Consider the following 24060-nt stretch of genomic DNA (forward strand, 5'->3'; position numbering starts at 1 on the left):
GGTATAATAGCGTGAGGTGAGAGGAGCTGAGACCGGGCCGCCTCGTCTGTCACATCCCCGCACAACGCGGCCAATCTGAGGTGCCCATTGGACATCGTTAACGTAGATATGCCGGGCTGCTGCCTCCTGATCGAGCCAAAGAGAGCTCTAGCCACTGGCGGGCTAAGAATGTAGGACCACGGAGGAGTCGGCAGCCCCGGGCGTCTGGCAGAGTGGAGCAGCGTCCCCGTGGGGCTGCCCCTGGGCTGCGAGGATCACCGGGCGGACCACTGCCGCTGACAGCGGGGAAGACTAACGGGGCGCCCGCCCCTAGCGGAGTGATGTTGGCCTCAGTTGGAGGACGCTGCGGAGCCCACCGGAGTGCCACGAGCAGCGAACCCGCACTGCGCTGCAACAGAGGTAGGAGGCTCCCATTACCGTCACTCCCCCCGCCCCAACCGGTGGACCCCTCTCGCTGGCTCACCGACAGACTGTTCTGATCGGGGGCTCACCAACCCGCTCCCGCCCAGGGGGCCCAAAGACATAGTGACAACAGCGTTGCTGCGGACACTGCCCAAGTGGAGACTGAATTTAGGCACATCCCTCCCCGGGGAAGTTCTGAGTGCATACAATTAACGCGGACACAGTCGGGCCGGTGATCGGGTCGCGCTGATTACCTGTGGCAAAACAATGAATGCCAAAGGCAGCGTCAAAGGGTCCTGGTATCTCGCTCGGTGTCAAACACGCTCGAATCACAGCTTGCAGCGGGTCGATCCTGACACAGAGATCTCGGCTTTTTAGGCTTCCAATGCAGGAAACACCACAGCTGGGTCTCAAGGGCCTAGGTTAGTCCTTTCCTAGGCTCCCAAACATGTGGGAGGCTGGCACACACATTCAGAGGTCCTACAACATGGTGAGGACCCAGGCAATAGGGTGGCTGGCAGAGATGTGGTCTTGGTACATCAGCAGAAGTCACTGGGGACGATTGGGGAAGAGCTTGCCTCTGCCTTGGAACACCTTCCTTCACCTCACAACTAGAGGACTCTAGAAAGTACTGCTCTCTCAGCAGAGTCCAATGAAATCTTAATTCAGGATTGGAGTCCAAAGGATGATTCGAAAAAGTGGTGTGAGATCTCGTCTTTTAAAGGTGAAAGCCCACAGGTGATTGGTGATTGCACCTTGAAACACATTGTTTATGGGCACATTATGAAAACCCAATAAATAAAATAAAATAAAGCTCGCCTGCTCTAGAGGTCCAAGCCCTGTTCTTCAAAGGAGTGGCCTTTGCCCTTCTGACATCACACCCAAAGTGCTTGGTGCTACAGGTTGTAGAGGGTACAGGAAAGAGAAAGAGTGGCAGAGAAACACCAGATGGCAGAATCTTCCCAAAACTGTACAGATTCCTCCCTGGCTACACTAATCCCGCCCCTTCCCTTCTCAATAGAATCAAAGGCCTTTAGAAATGCAGCCCCCTGGTGTGAGGCCTACTCCTTTGTGAATGGGTGTGCCTTGGATTCCTGTTCCCATGCCAGCTTCCTGTGGAGTGGATGTCTCTGGGAAAAGGGTGTTAGCTGCCCTTGCAAAGGAACAAAGTAAGGCAAGGCTATAGTCCTACCAATGGGCAGGGGAAGCCTTGTCTGGAATCAATTCACATAATCTTTCCACAGCGGAACTGGGCCCACAGAGATGACACATGTGTGATATCAATTGAATGTGGCTGAGATAACTGAGAGATGATGGCCACCATACCCTAACTCAGGTATAGCTTATATTTACAGTTGGCCATTCCACCAGGAGAGGATCCTCATAGTTATGCAGTTTTTGGAACAAGGGTGCATATCCTAAATGCCGCCCCTGTGTGACAGAGACTTGACTGTCACTGCACCTGTCAAGATGGCACTTGTGATCTCTGAACCTGGTATGTGCCAGTGGTAGAGCAGGGGCTGCAAATCAGGATACTGTTGCAGCAAGGCATAAGTACACACTATGCTTTTGGCATGAAGCTTATTTATTATTTGCATTTATAGCAGCGCTCCAGTCCCTCAGGCATCTAGGCACCAGTTACATTGGTAGGTACAGATGCATAGGTAGGTAAAGTTCAAACCAGTGGGAGAAGCTAATTAGTTAAACAAGTGAGTCTTTAGTTTTTTTCTGAAGAGTTGTTAGAACAAATCTTATGACAGGGGAATCTGATCAACAGATTTTCCTTTCAGAGATGGAATTAGCCACTTCATTTTACAATAATTTTTTTTTTTTTAAATCCAGGGCTTTCACAACCTTGCCAGATGGCAATTCATCACAATGGGCCTCATTATGACATCGGAGGTAGCCGTGCCTGTAATGCAGGCACGGCTGCCGCTGGCGTCATGTTTTTTCCGGCACCCCCGAATGGGCAATTGCTGGGTCATTATGGCCCTGCCAGACCCGATAATTGCCCATTTGCGGGCGCCGGAAAAAAGATGCTCCCCATTCCTATTTGGCACCATAGGGCTGAATGGGAATGGGGAAGTCAGATGCACCGTTTATAACGGTGCCGGTGCATTCAACATGCTGTGCTCGCGGGTGCCTTTCTGCACGCTAGGTCTGACCTGGAGGGCAGTAAGGCACCAACTAGCACAGCTCGTAGTTTGCCGGTCCGGGGACTACGGTACCGGTACCCTAGTTCCCGGACTGGCAAACTTATAATGAGGCCCAATGCGCCTCTATCTAATCAGATGAATTTCCTATGTTTATTATAAGTTAACACATTTATGAATATTGATAACGTTATGAAAATTAACTCCACAATATATGTTGCATATCCAGAAGTGTGTGTGGGCCGGGGGATTACCGACATTCATGTTTCAGCAACGTGTCATGTTGCTACAAAACAATATGAAAGAAAAACTGATTTAGAATTCAATTCAATGTTACTCTTAGCAAATCTGCTTTCAGATCCGAACCAGCAGGATTCTGATGCATTTAAATTTAGCCTGAATTTAAATTGCATGCACAGAGATTAGAAATTCACAATCCCACATTCACGCATGCGAAGGAAAGTGATGTAAATATGTTCCTATAAATGCCATTTTTCTATGCAGCCTTTCTCTGCTAGCAATGCTCTTTTTGTATATTGGAGAAAATAAAATGTGCTGGAATTGCTATTTATTCAGTGAAGTTGAGTTTGCTTAAACTAATTGAAAGATCTTTAACACACTGGCCGATGAGCAGCTAGCCGATGAGCAGCATTATAGTCATAGAATTAAGTGCTGGTTAGAGGTTGACTTGTGTTATTTAGGATTAGTACCACGATGGGGGTTGAGGCGGCCTACCGGCCAATCAGAAAGCTTTGAATGGGGGCTTTACCTCAAGGTAAAGCCTGCGATCCAACCCTCGGGCAGAAGCAGGGGTGCCATATTCTCTGCAGGGCTGCAGATATGGGTGCCCTGCGCTCCATTACACCATCCCTAAATTCCACCTCCATCACCGTCTACCACCACCTCCCTCCCTACTTACCAGCAGCTTCCTCGTCCCTCAACAGCACCGGGAACACTCAGTGTTGCCAGCGCTTCCCCGCCATGGTCAATGGCCACCATAGAATGGAAGAAGGGACTCCTCTGTCTGTGGAGGCCATATTGTTTTGCATCTACTTCTCAACTTAAAAAAAAAAGAATTAGCATACCAGAAAAACATTCCGGGTTGCTAACAAGCAATAAAGCCCTGTAACTCAGCCCAAGTACATTACTTGCCCTGTTAACGTTAATGCCTCCACCTGTTGGAGTTTATTTCTTAATTAGAATTGTTAGAAATATTATTGATAGTTCTGTTGTTTTCCAGAATGCATGTATTACGTTTAGAGAGATTCTCACAGGCAAGACAAGTTTAATTGGGTAAATAAGCCCATTTAATGTGTATTATGTTTTGTGACTTTCCCTTCACAAAGAAAGGGGACCACCTTTCACTTTATTGTATTTTAATACATTTGAGTTCTGATCTGAAATATATGATGTAGCCTATTTATTGTCCCAGAATTGTGTGGTGGGACTTTATACCAGCGGCTGTTAAATTAGTGATGGCCACTTAGTGAAAAGATCTAAATATATTACACTATCTCTAGAATGCTAAATAGTAGAAATACATATCAGGAAAGGCAAAGCCCCTTGCACATAAGGTCCATTGATCTGTTCCTAATTTAATCTATACCATTCAGGACACCAAAACAGCCTTGATATAATGTTTCTCAATTCCTCAAAAAATGTTTTTGTTAATGGAACTGGTAACGATTGGAATAGGTAGAGTCATTTAGGCAGTATTATCATTTTGATATTTGCTGCACAACCTGTGTGATGAATCCTCTAGAGTCATCACTGATTCCCCGACAAAGATCTCCTCCCACGTGGCCAAGGGAAGGCAGCGACTACCTGATCCTGACCCTGGAGGGAGGATCACTTGGAAGGAGACGGCTGTCGGGGGAAGGTGGTTAATACATCAGCAATAACACAGTAGTCTTCCCTTCCCAGAGAAGAAGACCTCTTAATTCCTAAATTCTTGAATGCTAGTTGTCACTATTCAAATCCTTCCTGCTGTCAAACGCAAAAAAACCTTCCTGCTCACTCTTTGTTTTCTAGAGTTGTGAGGGCTGAGTAGGCGGTTTAGCCTCTGCTGATCCTTGAAGTTCTGCAGGGCAGAAGTCAATTCATCACAGTTGTGAACACGACTCATGAGCACTTGTGAAGGTCTCAGAATATTGCTACATGGATTCCATCCTTAAGGGTCCTCCATGCTAGGAAACCTAGCACTGTGACGTGAAGGAAGACCAAGACATGCCCAGAATGGTTCCCTGTGAGGGAAATTGCAGACGCAGGCCTTGACAGAACAGTGTACTGAAACATGGTCAGAAAAGAACCTAGTACAAAAATGGGCATGACGGATAGGGCAGGCCCAGAGCAGTGCACAGGTGAGTGCCCAGTACCTTCCAAAGTCTACATGGGTGGAGATTTGGGAAAACGAGATCATGCAAAACTGTCTTGGAATGGGCTTAACACCCTACCTGTACAGGAACAGTCCGGTTTGTGCGACCAAGGGGATTATGTGGGAGAAGCCTCTGGAAGCTCCTCCCGAGGTCAAACATCTGTGTGTGGCAGAGGCATATAGATGCAGCGGAAGCCTGAGGAAGCCCTTGAGAAATGCATTTACATCGGGCGGACAATCGAGTGTGAGGACCCTGGGACTGAGAGGAGTTGCCTCCTAATGAGTCAACAACATGGAAGGACCTTGGAGAGGCAACCATGGCTACCAAACAAGACAGGCCTGTGAGAGGGACCCCCGGTCCCGTATGCTATACAACGACTTGAGCAAACAGTATGAGCGAGGACCACACGCATAGGTCATGGGGCCCTAACACGTGTGATGAATATGGTTGGATTATGGTTGTGTTTATGGATGTGGAGTGAATGGAAAAAAAGACAATAAAATAGTCACTCAACTGGAGTTCAAGTTCATTCATTGATATTTGTATGATACGTGTGTCTTCCCAGCGCACATGCATATGAGGAAAAAACATGGGTGTCCTAATTCTCCAAAAAATGAACTATGTGAGCATATCAATGTGCCATGCAGTTTTTGCACATACAAGAGGGCCCATTTGTCAATCCCTAATAGTTTTAACATAAGTGTTAAAACTATGCGAAAAGGTGCCCTCATGGTTTAATGCTTCACTTACACGGAGGATCTTTTCCATTTTAGGTGGGCAGAGTGGGGTCACGGAAGGGAATCAATTGTCTGTCTATCCAGTCTGCTCTGCTTGACCACAATGCATGCATTCATGCCAGCATGTGATTTTTCTGCTGGAGTGAATGCATTGGAATCCTATAGCTTTTAGCACCTGCCAGCGTGGCCACAAGCTGTAGGATTCCATAGGAATCCATTGTGAATGCCTCCTGTCATGCGTACATGGTGGAGGTGGAGGTACACGGCGAAGTGCAAAGAATTCCTGCAAACCATGGTCTGCCCAGTTTTGCATATACATGCGGTGCCCTGGGTGGGCCTGTCAGAGGAGTAGATGTCACATCCCACAGGGCATTTTTCTTAGTCTGCCCTGTTTCACCCGCCCGTCCTGTTCTGTGGCAAGCCAGGTGCAGGGGAAAGAGCAGCACAGACGCCGCTCTACTCACATCCCTGCCTTATTCCGCTGCCCAGAATGGAAATACTAGTGCAAACTAGGAACATTTTACCTGTCACAAGGGTGCAATGTAAACATAGAAATGGGAATGGAGAAGCCTTATGGCCGGTCACTGACAGTGTGCACCCAGCACCCACGAATTTGGAAAGCACATGTGCCTGGGAGGAGAGCTGCAGGCGCCCCAACCCTACAGCTTGGCCCTCCCCTTGCAAGCTTGACTCTTTGGGAAGGAATTCAACACCGATAACAATTTTGTGGGACATTTTACATAAATATTAACAATTGAAGGTGCTATGAGGAACGAACTATAATTAGAGATTATATAATGTATCGTATAAATGTTTGTCCTTGTGTTTGATAATGTAACGTGAAATGTACTAAACACGAAATAAAAAAAAACATGTATGTGAGGATCAGGAAACTACATACAGGGCATGCTAGCTATAGGCTCTGACAAACACTTTGCCCATTGCATACTGGGACCAGCATGATTTCACTCACTGGGGCCATAGATTTGTCCTCCTACTTCAAATGTCGAACAATGTTGCCTTCCTGAGTCACTACCACTTCTTAATACTGTCTTTTAAAAAAGAAATGTGTATGAAGACCAGGAGCTGATATAAACCAGGTTGACTTGAGGAACGGCAGCATAGTCCCCAGTGGGGCATTCATTCAGACTGATAAGATTCCCTCCTACCACAGGTGAGGTTTTTCGTCAGGCAGCTGATGTCTGTAATTATCTTGGCCGGGTCCCAGCTGCACTCGAGTTCCATCGCGTCCTCATAACACTTGCGGTGCTGGAAGCAGCAGCTGAAAAAAAGGCAGACACCGCGTCAACGGAGTGTTCCCGCTCATTCCTCCCGCGTGCTCGCTTCACATGAAAAAGGAAGGTATTTGTCTATTGCCACATGCGTAGATACCATGTGGAAAACAGTGATCTTTATGGAATACATGGCAAGTACATTTAACCGTGGGTTCAATATCTCAAAAGATTGTCATTCCTTTGGGCCTGGACCAATTACCACCCTGTCCTGAATCTGCTTCCGGGTTGCCTTGTCTGTTCTGCCAATGAATGAATGAAGCCTGTATGCTTAGATCGCGGAACCTAGGGGGTGGTCACCCCCTGTCACCACCAGCGAGCCCAAAAGCCTGCCGCCCTCAGAGAAGTGAAACGGTACTGCATACTTGCCAACATTCTGTGACCAAAAAGATGTAGGATTTTTCAAGTTTCAAAAATAATAATTCCCATAACAATGACATCGCAGAAAAATAGAAAAGATACATTATTGACACCATTGAAACATTCTAAAATACAGAACCCATCAAACATCACAACATGGAAAGATGTTGAAATGGTAAAAATGTGTAATTCTGAATGGTAACTTAACACCAAATTCAATTACTTCACAGAAGGTAATCAAACAGAGCTGGTGGGCAACGTTTGCCACTGCTCTGTAGCAGTAGCCCAGGCAGTATATATTTATTGTAAGTTGAACACTGAATGACATGGCGACTGATACCCCGCTTAGTCTGATAGGCAGGTGCTGTGGTGTTACACTCAGCCACTTGCCTTCACTGGTGGTTCACCTAAGGGTTGTCCTGGCAAGAGTGCAGGACAGAGTCAAGTAGTTGTCACGTCTGAGCCCAATCAAAGTAATCACCTACCAGCCCACTGTACAGACAGGCTAATTAATGTGTTGCATGCTCTGTCCTGGAGCCTGCCTTAGAGTCACACACATTACCTGCCACTGTAAAAAGCAGCGGGATCGGTCATTGAAATCTGTAGGTGGTAGGTGTGCTTAAAAAGCAGTAGCCTACTGTCTAAATCTGTAGGGTTGGCAAGTATGGTACTGACTGCTGCCCCATGAGAAGCCATTTGCCACCACTGGCACCAACACCAGCCTCTGCCACTATGTGGTCAGACATGACACTCTCCTTTGCGTACTTTTACTTGACTGGTGAAAGCGGTTTCTACCTTTTCGGGCACACAATGCAGACACACAGATTGCAAATAATGATATGTTTGGCTATTTAACGGTGCGTGATAGAGTAATAATTGGGAGAAGTGACACAGTAGGTGCAACACTTATTCATGAAACCAATAGGTCTGTCGTTTTGTATATAGTGGGTGGACCTTTCTGTGTTGTTTCTGCCATATGGTGAGTGAGCGAAGAATGCTCACAGAGCAGTGTTTTTGTATGCGTCCCTTGGAGTGGATAAGAGTATGTGCCCCGTTTATAGCTGATGACAGTCAGATTTAAAGACAGATTTAAAGACAGCCACTAGAACAGACAAAGCTCGAGACAAAGTAGAGTGCACCGTTTTGCAGAGGATAGAGAGATGGGAAGACATCATATGGAGGCCCTGATAGAACAGTATCTGCCTTTAGATTGTATTGTATTTATTTAGATGTGACTAAGACTGGATATTACTTACTTATGCACATATCAAGGTAAGTATTTCTCCAGCTTTTATTAAATCTATTTACTCTTTAGTGGTTAACTTCAACAATGAATGTCACTAATATGATTCTCCTTTCATCAACCCCCCCGCCCCCCTCCCACCAATGAAACCATCCAACAACACAATCTGGGACAAGACAAAGATGCAAGCTGTTTTAATGTGATTGCATTCCTTTTATAAACCGTAACTAAGTTACAGTGCTGGGGAAGTCACCCATAATACTTTCAATGAACACAAGCAGTGTGTCTACAGCAAGGAAAACGCAAACTGCCTGCTGATGTCCGGCCAATATTTTCATTCAATATATAGTTTTCTACTTATTTTTAATAATCACACTAAAAGGCCCTAGGTAACTCACGATCCAACTTCGCTGAAACCTATTCATCCTAACACCTGTCTCAATGTATTACTGTATTACTGTATTTGTTGGTGCTGTCAACCAAACTGTAACCGCTGGTGACAATCGTATGCTCTTATATGTATTATTGTGTAATGCGACCAACCTGTAACCTATTGTCGACAAGCCGGTCTTTCCTATGCACTCTATCTGTATGCTTCTGTAACTCCTTCATAAGCTCAAGCGCCCGGTTACCTCAGGGTTAGGTGAGCTCTACAAATAATAAACTAAACTAAACTAAAATTCATATACTTCAGACACGAACGGACATTGTTCAACTTAACGTTTCTAAACACACCCCTCTACAGTAAAGGACAATGGGCCTCATTAGGACCCTGGCGGTAAGGGGTTTGCGCCAGCGTTAGCTGCGCCGACCCCTTACCGCCAACTACGAGTTCCCAAAGCGCCATGGTCAATTTTCCGCCCGCTTTTTGCGGGCGGAGAAATCCATGGCGCTATGGGACCTTGGTGTTAATTACGCCACCGTAATTTACGGTGGCGTAATTAACTCCTTCCCCACTCCCATTATACCCTATGGGGCCGAAATGGGAATGGGGAAGGGTAAATGGGTCAATGGGGACTTACCGCCCCGCCGACCTCGGAATGGGGCGGTAAGTCCACCATCCGCCATGGCGTAAACGGACTTTACGCCATGGCCGGAAAGTCCGTCGATGGCGGAAAAAATCCGCCAGGGTCGTAATGAGGGCCAATGTCTGGCTCAAATCCTCCTCCCTCTCCCCCTGACATCAAAAGGTCAAGCCGTTCTCAGAATAAAGTTTGAAACACAAAATGTCTTTATTTTTCTCTGAAAGTATTGGCATCAGAGAAAAATGTTGCTCTAACAACGTTCACCAATTCTTGGAATGATTTAAATATAGAATGTGTATTTATTGTTTACGTATTTATAGCATGTTTGTTGTTTATTTATTTATTGAAATTGTTCATATAGAGTGAGGCAGGCACCAGGTGCATGTGAGCGCTTATCTAAATTCCATCTATAGTAATCAGGACAAAGAAATAAAACTATAATAACCATAGGAAAGCACATACACACTCATTCCATAACACATGATCAGTACAATTAAAGTTAACAATAGTTTAAGAGCAATTTAAAAAAAAACAGATTAACAGATCCACGTTCAGTATTTTCCTGAATCTCAAGTGGTCCGGAGTCTTGGGAATATCGTTTGGCAAGGCATTCCAGAGAGAGACAGCGGCCCCAGAGAAGGACCTTCCCATAGTGACAACATGATTGAACTTGTTTACTTCAAGCCGAAGAGAACTGTGGCTCCAAAGACCTCCCAGACCTCCTAAGATCTTGGGCATATTTGCTAAATAAGAAGGAGTCTCTAAATGGATCACTTTATAGACAATGGGCCTCATTATGACCCAGGCGGTAAGGGGTCAACGGCGCCGTAAAAGGTGACAGCGCCGTTAACCGCTTACCACCTAATTACGAGATCCCTTTGTGGGTCCCCACCTTAACGGCTGGTCTGTACCAGCCGTTAAGGAAGGAACCCGCAAAGGGACTTTCGAGGTAATTACGGTACTGCAATTTGCGGTACCTTAATTACTGCCTTCCCCATTCCCACTGAGCCCTATGGGGGCAAAAATGGGAATGAGGAAGAGCCAATGGTGAATGGGGAATTACCGCCCGCCAACCTTGGAATGGGACGGTAATTCCGCCATCCACCATGGCGCAATCAGTAAAATACTGGCGTGAACCATGGCGCTAACAGCGCCATGGTTAACGCCTGGGTCGTAATGACCCCCATTACATAGAAGCTTAAAAGTATTCCTGGAGTCTAACGGAAGCCAATGCACGGATTTTAAAATAGAAGTACCATGGTCAAATCAGACGAGCCACGGGATGGAACACTGCTTTTAAAGGAGCCACAGTCCAATGGGGAAGGTCCATTAGTACGGACCGCAATCAGTTCGGAATACCACCAGAGATTGAACAAGAGTACGAAAATGGCATCGTGAAACAAAAGGTTTCACCGACCTCAAGTAATGCGAATGAAGATATGCAGATTTAATTAAACGCACACTGTGTGTACTGTGTGTACCAAGGAGGCCATTGATATAATCACCTGGAAAATGGCAACAACCTGCCAGTCCCCAGTCTCAACATACCGAAAGCCTCATTTTACATGGGGCAGTGCACGAAATAGAGCTGCTAAAGGTGCAAGGAGGATTCTTTTCTACCTCCATTGCCCGCTCTGCCCCATTGCGCAGCAATGGCAAGGACTAGTGGCACGGAGTAGAATTCATATGTCTGTAGTGCCGCCCCCATCCATCCTGACAGTGCACTTAATTTTATGCCTGCATGAGAATTTCATGCATTGATAACACAAATGGATTCCTATGGCATCCCGCTTGATTTCACCCCTGCTAAAGAACAGGTGGATTCCATAGAAGTCCCTAATAAATGCCACTTAAAAGAAGAATTTGTAGGCAGTATTTTTCTTTTCTTAAAGACGAAGTATAAGGAAATAGTAAGGGCGACTTTGCCTTGTTTAACTTTTTGCTTTTAACCTGCATCTTTTAAAATTGCATGCACGGGACCCAACTGCACATAAGTGCTAACGTTAGTGCACTCCGGCATTCAATTGGCATTTAATATAGAATGAACCCCTAAAGAATAGAAAGAGATCCCTAACAGTGCTAACCCCGAAGCCTGGAAAAACCTCCCTTGACCCCTAAAACAGAACACAGTGTAAGCGGATTCAATTCAACACTACAGCTAAGTCAATGCCTAGTCTGGGATGCTGATGGAAACCCTTATTGATATATTTTTATGTCCATTTCATGTACTCTGGATGACAACCCTTATATCACACCCCTCTCTTAGAATCCCCCTGACCCCACTGAGCCAAGAAGTAGGTTTGTTTCGCAAATTAAAAGGTTTTATTTGAAAAATTAAACAATATATATATATCACACTTCTATAGTAAATTAATATTTGATAGCACACTTGTGAGGATGATAGTGATCAACAATGGATAATGTTACAGTGGTACACTCTTTTTGATGGCTTAGAAGTGATATAGAGAGGATGAAGTAGCTGAGAATGCTTTTATGGCTTCAAGGACAATGCAATGATGAATAAAATGCAGTACAGAAATAACTTGATATGATTTAGCAAAAGATAATATAATCACTTTTTCTCTGGCAATTCACCCACCCCCCTTTGCAATGTAAGAAATGGAAGGGGAGCACACAGTCTTCAAGAATCCCAACAAAATGCAATACGAAATGCAGTTCCCCCTTAGCAAGCTTAGAGAAAAACAGGTATGATTTTAAAACACAGGCCCAAAATGCTTTGAATGTGGTGGCAATGAAGTGAAATGATGCTAAAATTGATTTTAATTCCATGTAGGAGGTTCAGGGTGAGTGATATCTAGTTTATATTAGTTCAGGCTCACTTTAGCAATGCTCTATGAGTAACTAGCAGGTTAAAACGAATTTTAGCAAAGGAAAGCAAGGAGCTGCTGATTTTTACACGTGGCTGAAATTGTGCAAAATGTCAAATTGCGGCAAATTTAATCGCGTGCGTCGAGCGTATTTACGGAGGCCCTATAAGGAGTAGCAAGTCGGTTCTAGGTTCGTTGGAAAGCCTAGAATCTAAAATTTCGCTCCTAGCACAAACGGTTCCGGAGATACGGCCGATTTAGTCAAGGTAGTTTTTCGGATTTGAAATTTTAAAGCTCAGAATGACAGATGACAGTTTTCAGTTTTAAAGATGACAGAATGACACGATTCTAGGAGGCAGTTCTAATAGGCTAAAATAGTTTTAATTAGATTATTTTACACCAAGAGATTGGTTTTGCACAGTGAGTACTCACACTATATTTTTGAAATAAGCCGTCAAGGTCTGGTCAGGTTGGACGGGACTTCCGGTGGGTGGTTCTGAAGTCCCGGCTACCTTGGTCAGCTCTGCTCTCCGGGTCTTGTTGGGTGTCGTGACCCACGTTTGAGCTATCATGCTGCAACATTTGGTGCTGTGGGCTTAGAAAATCCAAGATGGCCAAAAAGCCCACATGTACGCCAGAATAGGAAAACTGTGCAGTACTGGCATGGAAAACATCATGATGGCCAGAACTTCCCAGAAAATGCACAGGGAAATGCATGAAGAATAGGCTGCCACCCATTTTTTGCCTATGTTGTGAGCACAGGAGGGCACTGCCTAAAACCACCATTGGGCTACACACAGTAGCCTGAAACCATTGCAAAAGGGGCAATGCTAATTGCCAAAAGCAACCCACAACTATTGGGAATTCATTTCTTCAATGGGCACAAAATTATTTTACTGCAGAACCACACCAGTGCCATGTGTTGAACCTGGATAATATACTTCCATGTAAAATCTCTTGTTTGGAATGCATTCATTCAAGACTGATCCAAAAAATGGACGCAGTACCGATAAATACCTCAAGGCGGCGCTAGCGGTCTAAACTCTGACAGGAGAACTGCTACTTCAGAAGCCAATCCGCCTTCTGTGACAACTGAGACATCAAAAGACTGCATTTAATTAAAAACTTAACCACTTGCTGTTCCCAGAGACAATCTGATTTGATTAACAGGCCAAAAGGCTGGGAAACCTCTCACCTCCAGAGATTCACACCAGGAGTTAGAATCTCACATGACCTCTTGATTGATAGAAGGCAGACTGGCTGGCAGCCTTCCAGAGACCACACAATAGGCTCTTGCACTTGAATAGAATATGTTGATTTTGACTGTTTCCTGTCAACTAAGACCTGCCAGCAGAAGAGACATGTGATCACTGACCCACCCAAGTCTTGGAGGCGGACTCCAACACTCTGAGAGCTGAATTGAAAGCAAAATATATATTTTACAGAAACACTGATAACTCTTGGTAACCGGATGACAGAAATGTGAAATGGTGGGAACCTTAAAATGGAAACTTTGCCTACAATTCAAGCCCAAACTCCAATTTGTGTGATGTTCTGGGGCAAAACCCTGCTATTTATTGACACCACAGACACTGTATTTAAGCTAGACAAATGGAAAGTTACTGAGATATGTGTAGTAGGAGGGTGTATATGTGTATCAATTTTAATGAAAAACCAATGTTGCATAACCCACTAAAAAGCGCAAAATATTGCCATTTCTGGATGCAAGCTCTTAGAAACATCAGAGTTTGAACAGATTATACCTCATGTGATACGTGATGGGTGCATGTAATTTCAAACCACTGTGTATCTATGAAATATGTCTTTAGGTCAAATATAGATTTGTGTGTAATTTGACAGGGGAGTGTCCTTTCTGCAAGCCATTAAATGACATCAGTCTGACACACAATCCTGCTCTCCAGTGAGAACGCAAAGAATTCTCCAACCTATCAGAACTCTGAAGGGGTTGGGCCTAGAAAGCTAGCCTGTCCACCCACTTTCAAACCACATAAAAAGGGACCACTGAAATCTAGAGAGGACTCAATTTTCCATTTTCTTGCGGGAAGCTTTGCCGGACCACACAACATCCAGAAGATACCAGTTCCAGACTGACTCCAGCTACATATTCCAGAACCTAGAACTTATACTTTAGAACCTAAATCAGAGGCCTAAAACCACAAGCTGAGTTCTCTGCCGCAGGCCTCAAATCATTGCAAGCTACTCACAGCCGGGCGAGCTGCTTGAATCCCTTGCCAAGAACTTTTGCCAGGACCAGTGCAGAGATCCAGGAGCCGTGCAGAGACCGCTGTATCTGGACAGACCAGACCAGAGATCCAGAGTGACCCAGACCGCTGTGAGCAGAACCAGAGAGCTGACCCAGATCACTGTGAAGTGCCGAGACCAGAACCGGAGTCCAGTCCAAAACCTGACCAGATCCGTGGCGAGGCCTATTTCAAAAATATATTGTGAGTACCTAGCAGAACTGTGCAGAACCAATCTCTTAGTTAAAATAATCTAATACAAACTATTTTAATCTAACCAGAACTGCCTCCTAGAAGTTGTCACTTGTTATTTTGTAAAGCTGCACCACTGTCATTTGTCAATTCTGCAGCTGCAAAGCTGTCACCTGTCATTTTGAGTTTACTGGTTTAACTTTCCTCTGAAAGCTTAGAATCTAAGCTTTCCAACAAGCATAGAACCGACTTCCTACTCCTTATACTTTTTCCGCAATCACGATTCACGCACTCGCGAATTTTGCCGCGATTTGCGATTTGGCCCGATTTCTTTACTTGTAAAAAGATAGCTGCTTTTGCCTGAACTGCTAAAATTTGTTTGCATCTTAAGAACCATCCCTGAATCATTGCTAAAGTGAGCCTGAACTCATCCCAAGTAGCTACCACTCCCCCTGAACCTCCTAAAGGGAATTAAAAGCATTTTCAGCATATTTTCATCCATTGCCATCACATTTAAAAAGCATTTTGGGCCTGTGTTTTAAAACTCATACCGGTTTTCTCTAAGCTTGCTGGGGGGGAACTGAATTTCGTATTGTATTTGATTGCATTGCTGAGAACTGTGTGCTCCTCTTTCCATCTACTTCCATGTCTTACATTGCATAGGGGAGGGGGGTGAATTGCCAGAGAAAAAGTGATTACATTATCTTTTGCTAAAATCATATCAAGTATTTCTGTACTGCATTTTATTCCTCATTGCTTTTCCCTTGAAATCATAAAAGTAGTTTTGCTACTTTATCCATCCTATACTAACTCCTCATTGATTGTAAAGAAGTGTGCTAGTGCCAGATTACCCATTGTTGATCAACATCATATGTCTAAGTGTACTATCAGATATTAATTTATTATAAAGTGTGATATATTTATATTGTTTAAATTCTCAAATAAACCTTTTAACTTGCAAAACAGAACTACTTCTTGGCTCAGTGGGGTCAGGGGGTTTCTAAGAGAGGGGTGTTATATAGGGGTAGTCATCCAGAACTCATGAACTGGACATAAAGATATATCAATAAGGGTTTCCATTCAGTATCCCAGACTAGGCATTGACTTAGCTGTAGTGTTGAATTGAATCCTCTTACAAATTGGGGGCTCGTCCGGGATGTCTGGGTTAGATCTATCACTTGTGCAGCTTAATACAGTGTGCTAACTGACGGGATACATACATCCGGTCGGATCACCACGTTGTTTTACGCTGTAAAGCACTCTTCAAAGGGACACTCTAAGGAAAAGGTCTGTTTTGCAAAAATAAAATACTAATTTCTGTAAGTCAGGACAGAGATCAATCTCTAGAATGACGACCTTGGTAGACATGAAAATAGCGAGGGAGCACCTCTTACATAAGCTATTTGTGAGAGGTGAGTGGACTCACCAGAACCAAACGGTCTGGTTGCAGGCTATCGCGCAACAGGTCACTGAAACAGGGTCAGACATATGCAGAGATCAGGGTCCATTACATGTGGCCCTGAGTGAACTATATATGGCTCCTAAAGCCAAAGATGAACACAATAAGATTGCCAGGATAGCGGCATACCTGTACCTATATATGGGAGACATGCAGGATAAATGTACTGAAAGCCAAGATCTGGCAAATAGGCGACAGCTGGTGTTAGAGAAGGTCCAATCTGACCTGGTCTCTTCTGAGCAGAGGCTGCAGAGGAGCCAGGAGTTAGAAAATGATAGTAGGCAGTATATCATTAAAATAAAAGAGGATATGGACATCCTGCAACAGGAAAAGGCTGATCAGGATACCAGATTTCTGGCCTTGCAAAAGGAGTACCAAGAAGGTTTGGACTCCCTACTACAGAGCCAGAAAAAGCTGGAGCAACAATTAGATTTCAATAGGGTATGTGCTGAGCAGGTAGTCACCCTGCAAAGCCACCTAGATAGGGAAAAGGCAGAAAGCAATAAATTGATTCTGAAAGACCTGGATACCCAGGCAGAGTTTGATCAGGGGCGCCAGAGAGCTGGTGCCTTCCAAAGGCAAAGGGACGACCTGGCGGCACAGATGCAGACTCTTAGTCAGGAAAGGGACACCTTAGGCCAGGAAGTCTGCCATTTAAAAAGGAAAATGGAAGAAAATCACCTGGCCCTCCAGGGACTGGGTGACCTCCAAAAAGAATACCAGAACTTGTTAGAGCACACCAGGAGGGTGGAGGAGGCTCTGGCAAGAAAGGAGCAGGCCAGTAGGGAAGGGACTCAGGAGGTAACCCTCCTGCAGCAAAGACTGGCCCAGTACTCCAGGACCAATCAGGAGGCACAGAGAGAAAATGAGGCTCTCTGTCAGCACAATGATAGGCTCCAACAACAGGTAGCGATGCAGGAGAGACTGATAGAGTCTAGTAAGGCCTTAACTGAGGAACTGAAAGCGCAGGCTCTTGCATTGCAACTGGGAACAGGGTTCGCTGGGAGAGGGAGACTCCTGAGCATAACCTCAGGAGCCCTAGTACCAGAGGCCTTCATATCTCTCAGTCCCTGGACTCTGCCACCCCCATGTCCCCTTGCGCACATGAGCCCAGGGCCACGGGGTTGGCAGATTACTATCCAACCAGAAGTATGGGGCTCATAGGCCAGTACCTCCCAGGAATGGAGGGGCGGGCATCCAGGCATGGGCACCCAAGCACAGTGCAATTTAGTGGGTAACCACAGGAGAGTAGGCCCATTAATGGCATCCTGAAAACTTCTGCCCAGTTAGGTCAGTGGGGGGGGTACCCATCAAATCCTGGCAGCAAGGAGGAATCTGAAGACTCCTCTGAATGGCGCAGGACACAGGAGACCAGGTCCCCACATTCTGCCAGCCATTCCCAGGCTCTCAGAATCCGGGAAAACCTGGAAGAGCAGACAGGAACCTCTGGGAGCAGTGCCTCTGAGTCAGAGGATGAATGGACCAGGGTTACCCGAACCAAAAAGGCCTTGCTTAAGGACCCATTGAAGCAAATAAAGGCAATAAGGAGTGTCATCACGCCTTATCATAAGAACGCCAAGTATTCCGTTTGGGAACACTTGGAGCTCTATGAGCAAATGATGGAGACTTTCCATTTGAAGGACAGCAGTAGCTGCATCCAGTACATCAAATGGACATTCTCCCCAGAATACTCCAGTTTATTTGCGGGGTTGGAGGACCAAAATCATTTAAGATGGTCCACTTATAAGGCGGCCATCTTGAAACATTTTTCTGTTCACAGAAATCCTCAAGAGGCTCGCAAGGCAGCCTACAATTTGCAATGTGGGGAGGATCAGGCCCCACAAGAGTTTGTGCAAGAATTAAAGCATGCTTTTGTGCAGACCAACAGAAGGGTGCGCACAGACAGCAAAGAGTTTGTCAATACATTTTTCCATGCTCTCCCTAAATATATAATGACCCAGCTCGTGAGAGATTTTCATGAGAAAATATCTTTAGACTGGGTCATTGAACAGGCTACCCGGATCTATGAGGTGCAGAAGCCTATCGAAAATAAAAATAACGCGCCGAAAAACCCCAAAACCAACAGCACCCCTGCTGCTGCCAAGGAGGCAGAGGTAAAGGTTGCCCCCGTTTTAGATTTGGAGATGGGGGGGCCTAAAAACCTGCCTGCACCAAATAATTCACAGCCCAGAAGGCCCTTGGGCCAGTCACCGACAGGGAGTCGAGGAGGTAGTCCCACAAATGGGGTCCCCCGCTCCCCTGACTATGTAAGTCCCCGCTACAAGGGAAACTGACCAATCCTGGGTTATGTGTGGACTCCTTCAGCCCAAGGGGGGGGATCCAGCCAAGCACCTGACCCGGGGAACTTCCCTCCAAACTTCCCCCAGGAGGGCAGAAATTCTCCAAATCCTGGGCAGAACTTTTTCCCCAGGTATCCACCCAATTTCCAGCCCCAAAATCATCCATCCTTCTTTCCCCAATTCCCTGAGCCCAGACAACCTAATCCGGGAGAGGGGAGGCCAAGGGTGGAGTGGTACCAAAATCTTCCCAACCAGGGGTACTACCAGAGAAGGGATATCTACCCTTCCCGGGATCAGCCCAGGGGAGAAAATAGAGCCCCGTATCAGCCTGAGCGGGTTTCCCAGTTAGAGCGCCAGGTCCAAAATATGGCACGGGATCTGGGTCACATACTGAGGGCTCAACAGAACGCTCAGATGAGCATGCCACCGCAGAAAGCCCCAAACTCTGGACCTGATGCTCAAGAACAATGACGGGCGCAGCACCCCGATAACACACCGGTTCCCAGGGAGGAGGCACAAGGGGAAGGGGGGTGTAAAGCCTTGGAGGAAGCTTCCTGCCCAACTTGTAAACAGCCCCTGGAAAACCAGGAACCGGAAACAAAATCCCCTGCCCCTGAAAGCCTGCCTCCCAAGGAGCAGAGGGGGGGGTAGGAGAAACAAAGGACCCAAACAGACCCACTTTGTGGAGGAGGTACAGGTCTTCCAATTTGAGGGAGAGGGATCCTCAGAAGATCCTGGGAAAAGGATCTTCTCCTTCAGAGATGGGGGAACTCCTCCCAAAGAAAAATGGGTCCCAAGGGATTCCAATCCAGACTGGGGAGATATGGAGACTGAGCTACCGCCGCCCATCATCTCATCCCAGAACCCACAATACTGAAATCCCCTGGTTCAAACCCATCCTGGTGACTGCCTTCAAAAAGGGGGGGGCGGCCCAGAACCGGAACCAGGGGAACCCACAATGGCTCTGATCCCCAGTTGCCAACTTTTTCTTTCAGATTCCCAAGGTTCTCCACAGAATTCTGCCCAAATCTCTTCGCTAGCAATGTCCAAAACCAGACAGTTAGCCCACCAGTTGTCCAAAAATGTGCATTATCTGTGCCCCCTTGAGGAGAAGGAGGGAAGATACTATGCCCCGGTACAAGTACAGGGGCAGGGTACAATTTTAGCACTGGTGGACACTGGATCCCAAGCTACCCTTCTGTCCAAAAGGGCCTTTGAGGAACTAAATGCAGGAAGGGGGGAGAATTACCGAATTCCTCTCACCTCTCTTCCTGGACAACTGCAGAACTTTGACGGGAAGGAAATTCCCGTTGAGGGGACTGCAGACTTGGACATTAAAATTGGGCGACACAAGGTGAAACACCCGGTCATAGTAGTGACTCCAGAGGGCACCCCTTGTTTGCTAGGGAATGACCTCCTGAGAAGGTTGTCACCCCTAATAGATTGCGTAAACAAGGTCCTCTGGACCCAGACTAGCCGACCAATAAAATTAAAACAGAGTGTCAACCATGTTAGTTTAAATGGCACCTGCCACATGGTTGAACAAAAATCTGACCAAGTAGAATTTCACTTCCAGAACAACCAAATTCCAGATGTGACAGTAATAGCAGTAGGACAACAGACTGGTGATGGGGGGTCCTTCTATTTCTGAAAATCAACCTTCCTTCCAGTTTAAGGTGGTATTCCACACTGGAAGGAAACACTCTGGAATTCTTCACCAATCCACAATCAGAAACTCCCACTCCTATAGTCCAGAAAGATGTGAAATCAGCTCAGAGCCTGGCTGATATTCAGCAAATTGGAGAGCAGTTGTTCATCCCTGTTCAGTTAAATGATGGGAAGGACTCTGTTCTCGCTCGAGTGTGTGTGAACAACGGTAAGAGCTTCATCAGTGAAGCCATGTTCCGCCAACTTCCAAAAGATCCAGCCATTCTCACATTCAAACTGATAGACAAATGGGAAATGGACCTGGAAGCACCTAATTCCAAACATCTCCTGCCAAGCAGGTGTATGCTCGAAATCTCCATTGGCAACAAGAGCATAGTCCATAATTGTTGGGTCGTACGAGACGTCACTGCCGCCTTTTACTTAGGCAGTGACATTCTCAATCGCTTTGCCATTAGTTTGGACCTAATAAACTTCAAAGCTTGGTCCCGATTAGCAGATAATCCCATGGGCTTTGATGATCCAGAAAAAGCATTTAGGTCAGCTCAATTGCTACCTTATGCAGTTGAAATTCAGATCATAGAGGAAGTCACCATCCCAGAAAGGACCCGACAATTCTCCCTGGAAGTGAAAGTTAAGAGGACAACATTTGAAAAACCCTTATGCTTACATACATCTAAACGCTTCTCTCCAACAGCAAGGGTTAGGGGTAAATCCAACACCATTAGTCAACATAGAACATGACACCATTCCAATAGAGGTGGATAACAGCGACTTAAAGAGTATTACTCTAGCCGCAGGCACCATTATTGGAATGGCGGTTGATGACCAACATTTTTCCATTGATCTAGGAAATTAACTGTTAGGACCAATCCCCAAGGACTGTTTTGACGGTGACAGTGATGACAACACAACACCAGACAGGATTTTCACCCGGCATGGGGGGAACTTCCTGGTGTACACTTCTTGCCCCTATGGTAAGGAAGATGTGACTTGTGACTTCAGGAGGGATGAGGTGATTTTCCAAGTCCATGAGGGTTGCCTTTCCCACCTGAAGCCTCCAGTCCAAATCAGCACTCTGACCAGGGACTTCTCCACCCAGCTGGAGGAGGCCGCTGAGATAGCCAAACCAGAAGTCTTTCCAGGCTTCAGGCAGATGGTGGAAGAGAGAGTCAACCTAGCTGATGCCTGTGTGACTCTGGAACAAAAGCAAAAGTTGAAACAAGTTTTCTTGGATTTCCAAGATCTCTTTGCGGTAGACTCATATAACTGTGGTTGCACCGACATCCACACCACAACAATTCCCACGGACCCTGGAATGACTCCAGTGTTTGTGAAGCAATATCGTTTGCCTCTCGCATCCATGGAGTCCCTTACTGAAATAATTAAGAACCTTGAGTCCCGGGGAATAATTGGTCCAATACACAGCACCTTCAATAATCCGGTTCTTAGAATATTGAAGCCAAACGGCCAGTGGAGACTCTGCGCCAACCTCAGGGAGCTCAACAAATGGGTCCATACTTCCCGGTGGCCTTTGCCCTACATTGACCAAGGGCTGGCCCAGATCCAGGGGTCACAGGTATTGACTGCAATAGACCTGACCAATGGATACTGGACTGTGCCTGTCAGTAGGGAGGACCAATAGAAGCTGGCTTTTACCTTTGGGGGCCAGCAGTACACATGGACCCGGACTCCCTTCGGATACCTCAACTCCGGCAATGAATTCAACATTTTCCTACATAAGGCCATGCCCGACCTGGGTGCAAGGGGTAACCTGGCTTATGTAGATGATGTCCTCATCAAAAGTTCATCTGTGGAGGAACACATAGCGGAGATCCGTTGTGTTCTGACCCAGTTGAGGGACGCCGGAGCAAAACTTTCCTTTCAGAAAGCACAGTGGTGTAGAACCCATGTTAATTTCTTGGGGCATGAGATTACTCCTCAGGGTCTCTGTCCCCAGGAAAAGAAAGTGGAAGCACTTCAGAAACTGAAAGACCCCACAACTCTGTGGGAACTAAGGAGCCTCCTTGGACTGACTAATTACAGCAGAAAGTTCATTGAGGGCTACGCAGAGATCACCAGACCCCTGATTCATCTCCTGAAGGGGGGGGTCAAGTGGGAATGGGGTCCAGAACAAGCCGAGGCAGTAAGACAACTCAAAAGAAGCCTCTCACAAGCGCCCTGCCTAACTTACCCTGTCAGAAACAAGGAGTTCTTCCTGGAGACAGGGTTCTCTAATATGTGCTTGACGGCAGTATTATACCAAAAGCCTGACAAGGTCAATAAAGTAATCTCCTATGCGAGCCAAACTTTATCAACGATTGTGAGAAGGCACTCCTGGCAACGGTGTGGGCATTGAAGAATTACCGCCCGTTTATCCATGGGGAACACATCATAGTGGAGACTCCACACCAGCCTCTGCAATATCTCCAAAGTGACAGAATCCGGGCCGGAAATGTGAGTAATTCCCGAATTACTTCCTGGATTCTGTCAATGCAAGGCTTTCCTGTGGAGGTCAGATATGGCCAAAACAAGAAGAGTCCCCTCGCGCAAGGTCTGGCTGACTTGCATGATTGTGCCAGAGAAAACTGTCTCGAGGACGAAAGTCTAAAAATCAAGGACAACATGGAGGCATACCTTAATTCCCCAAACAAAGTCTTTGAAGAAGACAAGTGTGAGGGAATGCCCACTGTCTATGTGGATGGATGCTCTTATCATGTTGACAACGACGGGGAGAAAGAACTGGTGGCTGGCGTAGGGAATGCATGGGTGAAGGAGTTCCCAGAACCCTCCGCCGGATACAAAATTGGTCCCCGAAGTAGTCAGGTGGCAGAATTGATGGCTGTGCATCAGGCCATCCTCACTGCTGTCCAACATCAACTCCACGAACTGGTCATAATCACCGATTCGGATTATGTACAGAACGGGTTCGTGGAGCACCTGGTTAATTGGAAAACCAGAGGCATGGTATGTGCTAATAACAAACCCTTTAAACATGGGAAGTTAATCCAAAACATTGATGATCTGGTCACATCGAATGGGATGACCATCTACTGGAAAAAGATCAAGGGTCATTCCAAAGTAGAGGGACCAGGCAAAACTGGAAATGACTTAGCTGATCAGCTGGCCAAAACCGGGGCCATCCAAGGGGATCTAATAGAAATAGCGTCCCTGTTGGGGGAAATCCAGGTCACTGCTTTCACTAGGTCCCAGACAAATGCTCACAATGATCTTTCAACTGCTCAATGGAGCAAGAAGACCCCTGATGCTGATTTGATTACAGCTCAGAAGGGGGATCCAATTATTGGTAAGTTTTACTAACACCTTGAGGACCCTGAGAACTTTCCCCTGACGGATACCGATTACATTGGGAAAGAGGACCTAAGAGTGTTGATGAAATGTCCAAAAATGTTCCGAATCCAAGACGGTTTGTTGGTAAGGAAATCCCAAGCTGGCCATGATCAGTGGGTGGTTCCTACCTCATTCTGAAGCCTGATGTTAAGTCACGCCCATGATGCGGCCACCGCCGATCATAGGGGGTTTCACACAACACTGGAAATCTTAAGAGAGGTTGCATACTGGCCACACATGGGCCAGGACCTCAACCAATATTTGAAGGGTTGTCTTGTGTGTGCACAATTTCAGCCAACATCCCTCACACACCGGGCACCTCTCCAAAAGACGGGAATGACACTCCCATGGTCAGATTTGCAAATTGACTTTGTAGGCCCCGTGATTCGCTCTGCTAGGGGGAATAAGTACATGTTG

General features: G+C 46.1%; 1 protein-coding gene across 1 annotated transcript in view; it reads right to left on the reverse strand.

Annotated features, from left to right (window-relative positions):
- The window catches only part of OC90 (otoconin 90), an 885360-nt gene that overhangs the window by 585817 nt on the left and 275483 nt on the right, over window positions 1-24060 (reverse strand). Inside the window, exon 6 of the mRNA XM_069621643.1 lies at window positions 6837-6949. Coding sequence (XP_069477744.1) covers window positions 6837-6949 — 113 coding nt within the window. The remainder of the gene's footprint in view (window positions 1-6836; window positions 6950-24060) is intronic.

This window comes from Ambystoma mexicanum, chromosome 5q (assembly GCF_040938575.1).
Source record: "Ambystoma mexicanum isolate Mex_15411 chromosome 5q, UKY_AmexF1_1, whole genome shotgun sequence".
In the NCBI taxonomy this organism is placed as follows: Eukaryota; Metazoa; Chordata; class Amphibia; order Caudata; family Ambystomatidae; genus Ambystoma; species Ambystoma mexicanum.